Source organism: Nematostella vectensis, chromosome 11 (genome assembly GCF_932526225.1).
Source record: "Nematostella vectensis chromosome 11, jaNemVect1.1, whole genome shotgun sequence".
NCBI lineage: Eukaryota > Metazoa > Cnidaria > Anthozoa > Actiniaria > Edwardsiidae > Nematostella > Nematostella vectensis.
Genome location: NC_064044.1, coordinates 2,515,074 through 2,522,448, shown reverse-complemented (window position 1 = coordinate 2,522,448; position 7,375 = coordinate 2,515,074). Strand labels below are relative to the sequence as shown.

The window sequence follows — 7,375 nt, the reverse complement described above, 5'->3', positions numbered from 1 at the left end:
CGCATATTGTGCGGAAGCCTGGCTCTACGCCGCGGTCGTTTGATGGCTTTATCCGCCGGGGCGTTACACATAGCGTGTCATGTGGGCTGTCGTGCCGACACCGGAACGGCAAGCGCTGACACGCGGAGCCAACGCGAGGTAGCAGCCGCGGACAGTGTCGAGCCCGCCATCCCAGAGTAGACGCTCATTTGAAAGCTCGCCACTTTTCCTACCACTTGGTACCAAGTAGTTGACACCGCGTGTTCGCACGTCGACGCAGATGGAGGAACCTCAAGGAAGTACTAGTGCCCAGCCTGACGAACAACTTGCTCAAGAACTTGCCCAAGAACCTGGCAAACGGAATCAAGAACCTGCACGCACGCCTGTGGCTGCCGGGACGGCAGCGGCGCGCGACGCGCCAATCACGAGTCGAAGCCGGAAGACGAGCCGAAGCCGGAAGGCGCTTGGCAAAGTGGAACCGAATCAACAGAGCGAAGAAAGAGTCGCTTCGTGTCGCCCCTGCGCAGCAGCTGCCGGTGGCCCCGGGGCAGAGCGAGCCGCAGGGCTTGCGCGCCGACGATGCCGCCTCCGGAACGGCAAGCGCTGGCATGCCTTCGGCACACACACCTGCCCCGGAGAGCAACTCTGCCTGGTCGGCCAGCTCGGTCATCGGGCTCGCTGGTCTTCTAGTGTCATTGATCGGCCTCTACACACGTAGGCGGGAGCTAGCTGCCGCGTTCACGTGCACACCAGCTGTTAACCAGCGAGCTACCGATCCGCACGCAGCGGCCGACGGCGGGACTCCGCCCGCAAGGCCGCCGCTGGCGGCCGTACAGCAGACCAAGGAGCGCTCCCGGGTCTCGGCTGTTATCCATGGAGTAAGCAGACATTTAGACACGAGGGCCCCACCCATATCCGCACGATGTCGACGACGCAGCAGAGCTATAAATATCCTATTCATAATGAGTCCGGTGAGAATATTAAGTTACATTCGGCTGCCTCGTACCCAGGCGCTTACTAGCTTGACCGGACTAAGCGTTTGTCACTAAAAATAAAATTGAATTATGAGCTTTTTGCTAAAAAGAAATAACAGAATTGCAAGAAAAGTGTTTTCGTACCTTTTCATCGGCTTTTGAAGGATGTGAAAGCTCAAACTCGTAGGAATCATGGAATCCAGGCGGTTGAGTGACAATGAGACCCCCCGCGAACTGTTGGGGTTCGCCTTTTAAACCGGAACCTCGTGTTTAAGAAAATTCCAGGACTTTTTAAGGACTATAACGTTTACGAGTAAACTCGATACCTCAAAATCGGAAATGTATTTTCAAGGACTTACTGTATTTTCAAGGTCTGTGCAACCCTGGCGAGGATCAGCGAGTTATTATCCCGCGATGGGGTGAAGAGGGAAGGAACGGGCGCGCGGGTTCTTCTAATAAGATAGGGACTAATACCCTTTTCAGGCACTATCAAATATCGTGCTCCTGACGCTATCTCAAAGCAAGACAAAGGTTTTGGGGCGGAGGGGTCATTCTCCTGACCTGCAATACCCATGGCCAGCGGACTGTCAGACAATATGGGGGATCCGTGTTAGCACACACACACACACAAAAAGGCGAGAATGATTGATATGGTTATTTATTAAAAACAATATATGTCCTGTTTGCACCTATAACGAATAAGGTTCCATTCGGAGAATCCATATGTCGTAGCCCGCGGTGCTTCATGGGTATCAAATAAATAAGCGAATAAAATTAAATATAAACAAAACCAAGTAAAAATAAAATGAATTAGTGTATGCATGCGTGAATCAAAATCAAGTGGTTTTCAGAGACCAGGATTCGATTTATTTACGATACAAGGATTCTTCGAGTGCAACCTTATTTGAAATAGATGTTTGTCAATATGCTTTGTACAATTGTTTCTTTGTTTTTCTTGCATACTGTTTCTTTCAGGAATTATAACTTTATTTCTTTCAAAACAAGACTTCTGATGCCAACTTCTGTTTCGTGGTCAAAATACAATAAAACTGTTATATTGACAGGGACCGCTTATTGCTGTTTGCATTGGTCTAGGAATTGTGTCAGTGGGGTCCACAGAGATCTATTGTTGTTCACATTGGTCTTGGAATTGCTCGTGGGGACTCCTTTTCCATTAAGTCCTTGGTCTTGGAAGGAGATAGCCAACTGGAATGCGCGCGCCGGTTTTCCGTCTCAAGCTCCTGTGCGGATTTGGACTTGATTGATGATGAACTGGACTCCTGAGTTACATCTTGAAGTCTGTCGCTTGTCTCTGTTAAATAAATAGTTAAATAAATAAAACAAAACGTTCACTAAATCAGCGCGTTTTACAGAAAACAATGAGACCCCTTGTCTGACGGACTGTGATCTATACTAACACACCCTTACCCCTTGTCTGACGATCTGTGATCAATACTAATAAACCCTTACCCCCTTGTCTGACGGTCTGTGATCAATGACACACTTTTACCCCTTGTCTGACGATCTGTGATCAATACTAACACACCCTTACCCCTTGTCTGACGGACTGTGATCTATACCAACACACTCTAACCCCTTGTCGGACGATCTGTGATCAATACTAACACTCCCTTACCACTTGTCTGACGGTCTGTGATCTATACTAACACACCCTTACCTCTTTTCTGACGGTCTGTGATCTATACTAACACACCCTTACCCCTTTTCTGACGGTCTGTGATCTATACTAACACACCCTTACCCCCTTACCCCAATCAAGCCAACTTAATTGAAATCTTACTGAGGTGAGCCTGCAAATTGGTCTGGACCACTTTAGCACTTCAAGCAACTGAATAACTATATATCATCACTTCACCTGTCATTTGCCAGTTGATTTTCTCCAGGCAATCTTTCTCTTTGTCGTATAATGCCCAGGCCTTCTCGATCTCCTCCTTCGCTTTCTCCAGTTCAGATTTACATGCAGCCAGTTCTTCACTACCATTCTGATTTTGCTGAACAGGAAAAGAAATTATCATCAATGTCAGTCAGCACAGTCAATCAGAATCAGCTCTCACCATCATCATCATCACCATATATATAAGCGCCTGCACCCGCGAACGGGTATAACACAGTTTGTATTTAACTGTTCTCCGCCCTTTTACGGCGAGCTTCCCTTTGTTTTAAATAGGTTTCATATCTTCTTTTGTCGTATGACGTGCAGATGTTATTTGTGATCGCCCTCCATTCCTTTCTATTATGTACATGATAGTTCCACGCTTCAAGGACGCATCCAATTTTGAGGTCTTTTTTCAAAATGTCCTTGAATCTTAGTTTAGGACGACCAACTGCGCGAGACCCTTGTTCTAGCTCCGAAAATAACAGCTGCTTAGGCACTCTGTCATCGTCCATTCGGCAGAGGTGACCAAGCCAGCGGAGACGATTTCTAGCTAATTTTGTTTCAATATCATCTACATTTGCACGACGGAGGACGTCTTCATTGCTTATATAGTCATCCCACTTGATCTTGAGGATTAGGCGTAAATGGCGTTGTTGCAGAGTACGAAGTTCTCTAACTTCATGCTGATATACAGTCCATGTCTCACTACCGTACAATAAAAGAGGCATTAGACATTGATTATAAACAGCGATCTTGGTTGGTACAGTGAGATCACGTGAGTCGAAAACTCTCTTTCGAAGGCGACCATAAGCACATGATACAGCTTGTATACGAGATGTGAGCTCCGCTCTCATTGAGCAGTCACTTGACAGGATACTACCAAGGTATTTAAAGTGAGTAACATTGACCAGCATAATACCATCAACATAAAAGTCGGCAGTATTACCAATACACATAGTCTCCGTCTTTTTTGTGTTAATGCGCATCCCCATTCTCTTAGCAAGTTCATTGTACGATGTAAGTAAAGACTGCAGACCCTCTGGGGTATCGCTAAATAAGGCGATATCGTCAGCGTACTGTGCCTCCCTGATGAATTCCGTAAGGACTTTTGTTTTTGCTTTGAGCCTGCGAAGATCGAAGAGATTACCATCAAATCGGAATCTTATCTTGATACTGCAGGTATGTTCAATTTTATTAAAGGCCAACCAGAGCAGGACAGCAGCATAGATGCCGAATAGAGTTGGTGCTAACTTACATCCTTGCTTGACACCACAGTTGTATTCAAATGCTCGAGTTAGCTCTCCGTCTACGATTAGCCTAGCATGAACATCAGAATATAGCTTCTTTATTATACTTATGAACTTTGGTGGGCATCCTAGTTTGCCACCTTCATCACCATCACCACCATCACCATCACTATCATTACCATCACCACCACTATCATCGTCATCACCATCACTATCATCACCACCATCACTATCACCACCACTATCATCACCACTATTATCAGCATCACCCACCATCATCACCACCACCATCATCACCACCATCACCACCATCACCATCACCATCATCACCACTATCATCACCACTATCATCAGCATCACCCACCATCATCACCACCACCATAATAACATTCATTCTGATTTTGCTAAAATAAAAGGAAAGAAGTATTATAATCAATGTTAGCCAGCACAGTCAATCAGAATCAGCTCTCACAATCGCCATCCCCATCACTATCATTATCACCACCACCATCACTATCACCACCACAATCACTATCATTACCAACATCATCACTACCACCATGACCATCACCACCATATTACTAATCTTCTCTTTCAGATCTCCAGTGTCATCTTCGTCACCTACATCTATTTCTTCTATTTCTTTTCTTGCTTTTTTCTTTTTTTGGGGTTCTTCTTCTGTTTTTCTGTTTTTTCGTCTAAAAATTCCGTGATGCATAAATTTTGTTTATATTTTTGGTCTGTTTTTTTTTTTTTAATTTGTGTGTATCTCTTAAATGATAATGTAGTTTTTTGGGGTTTTTAAAACACCCTTTAAAGTGACATTTTCTTCTTCCTTCTCCCGTTTTTTTTGGAATCATAATTTTTAATTGTCGCTTCAGGCCATTCATGCACTTTTCTCAAGTGTCGCGGTAAGTGGACTACTTCCGTCTCACAGCAGGGGCAGCATTGTTTCGGTCTTGGAGCCATTACAACTGCGGAATTACAAAAAAAGAAGGGTTCATTAGCATCATGTGGTTCTCGTTATCATGCATTATGGCATCTAACACAATGAATCTCAATGCCCCCACCCCTCGAGATAACTATCGAGAAATGGGGGGCATTTGACGAAGTTTTTACATTTTATGTACTATTACACATGTGTGAAGAACTCGGTGTGCAATCGCCTGGTGTTTTTTTTTTCTCATGCAAAGGGTTTTTTCTAACAAAAAAAGAAAAAAACACTGCACATCAGGCGATTTCACGTCGAGTCCCTCCACAGGGAGCCCGAGTTCACAGTTCGTGGTTTTAGGGTTTTGTGAGAAATTCTTAATAAAAACACTAGAAACTTACCGAACGATTAGAAGTGATCATTTTAATTACCCCCGTGAAGTTTTATAAAATTCGGTCACCCCTACCTCACTGTACGAAATATTTGAGAAGGGAGCACACGGAGCGCCTTGACTCGCTGACGACCAACATCACTCAAAGACGATTTTTTTCACAAAAATGCACCGTGTCGTCAAACGACCTACCTCGAACCATGCTTCGAAGATGCGCCCACACTGTGAATGTAAGATCAAATCCACACAAGCTTGTAAATGTCAGCAGGAAGCAGCGGAGGAGTGTCAATTATTCGAATTCGTTAATGACCGTTTTATCCATGAAGAATCACAGGCAGCCAAGGGTTCTGTCAGTGGTTTATAAAGGAATGTATGAGCGAATTTATATGTTAGCGAAAAAATACTTTATCCTGAAAAATAAAACTTTAGACCATGTAATACTGTGTTCGAGTCTTTCTTTATTTCAACTTTGCCGATAGAATGTCAGTAGAGCGAGTTTGAAGTCCGCCACGAATTTTGTTTCTTACTGTATATGAATATATTAAAGGCTGGGGACTCCATCGGCTAACGGCCATCACACAACTTACTTCGAGGTCCGATAAATCCCGCAAAAATTGACGAGCGGCCAATCAAGCGCCAAACCACTTTTAAAACATACTATAGCTTTCAATTGAAACGAGTCTCATGTCACAGATTTGCGAATTTCACTCGTATTTTTTTACACTCTTTATTACATATAACAAAAAACAAATGTATGGAAAACAAATACGGATATTGTTGACAATACTCACCAAAGACATTGAATCCGCCATCTTTGCTCTAGTAGGGCGCACGCTAACTCGTGGTGACTTGTGGGACATCGCCATACCAGTCACCAGACCTCCTCAGATATGACCCATTCCCCCACCTTTTGCTCCACCACAGGCCCCATACTTGCAGGTGGGGCATCTCATAACTGATTTATCCCCACTTGTTAAAAGCGGCCGTTTCCCCCACTATTCCTGTAATGTGAAAGACATCCCAAACTGATAATTTAGCGTGGTAATTTGGCGTAGCCCGGCCAACACACCAAATTAAATAAAAATTTAGCATTGCCCGAAAAAGCGGGCTGACCTGTAATGTAATAGACATCCCAAACTGATAATTTAGCGTGGTAATTTGGCGTAGCCCCGCAAACGGGCAAAAGTACAGGGAATAGACCAAATAGAATAAGAATTTAGCATTGACCGAAAAAGCGGGCTGACCTGTAATGTAATAAACATTCAAAACAGATGATTTAGCGAAGAAATTTAACGTAGCCAAACCAACGGACTGGCATACAATAAATAGACCAAACTAAATTAGAATTTAGCATTGCCCGATACAGCTTGAAATTGGCCGTTGGATTCTATAGTTGAGCCACAACAGAAAAAAAAAACTAGCACACTGCTCAACCAAGCGAGCTAACGTGCAAAAGACCAAACTGGTTAACAATAAGTTATCAAGTAAGCACATAAAATAGTGAACATAAAACTCCGAACAAATAGGCAAAAACAAATTCGCAATAATTCTAAATACAAACCACATTCAGCTAATGTGAAGGGCCGCTTAGATGACGAAAGGAAAACCATATCTTTTTTCGCAAAGTGGAGGAATCTTATCTTGTGAAGCTATATGGAGCGAATTGGTAGAGCTAGACGGAAGGCAGAAAAGGGCGACCTCGTGGCTTGCGAGCTCAAATGAGACTGAATTGCTAATGAGTTATTTCCTTAAGCCCCGTGCAAACTGCGCCAGCACAAGCCAGCATTGCTGGCGAATTCTTGCTCGACTGACAGCAAAACAAAGGAAATGTCAACAAGTGCATTTCCCATTTTGACATTTCCTTTGTGCTATAGTCAGTCAAGCGAAAATTCGCCAGCCATGCCATGCACTTGGCTTTATATATCCTACTAGGAGTCCAGTGAGAATACCAAGTTA

At 43.9% G+C, this 7,375-nt stretch overlaps 1 protein-coding gene across 2 annotated transcripts; it reads right to left on the bottom strand.

Annotated features, from left to right (window-relative positions):
- Positions 1-1,595: 1,595 nt before the first annotated feature.
- On the bottom strand, positions 1,596-7,146 carry LOC116613539. Of its 2 annotated transcripts, XM_048734195.1 has the most exons (6): positions 6,981-7,146; positions 6,211-6,420; positions 5,612-5,641; positions 4,723-5,071; positions 2,830-2,965; positions 1,596-2,265 (listed from the first exon to the last, which is right to left on the bottom strand). In XM_048734195.1, exons 4-6 carry the CDS (start codon positions 4,813-4,815, stop codon positions 2,087-2,089), a joined length of 408 nt encoding a protein of 135 aa, XP_048590152.1. In that variant the 5' UTR covers positions 4,816-5,071; positions 5,612-5,641; positions 6,211-6,420; positions 6,981-7,146; the 3' UTR covers positions 1,596-2,086. The 2 variants fall into 2 exon arrangements, with proteins under 2 accessions (XP_048590152.1, XP_048590153.1); XM_048734196.1 differs by lacking the exons at positions 4,723-5,071; positions 5,612-5,641; positions 6,211-6,420; positions 6,981-7,146 and adding an exon at positions 3,029-4,347.
- Positions 7,147-7,375: the final 229 nt, after the last annotated feature.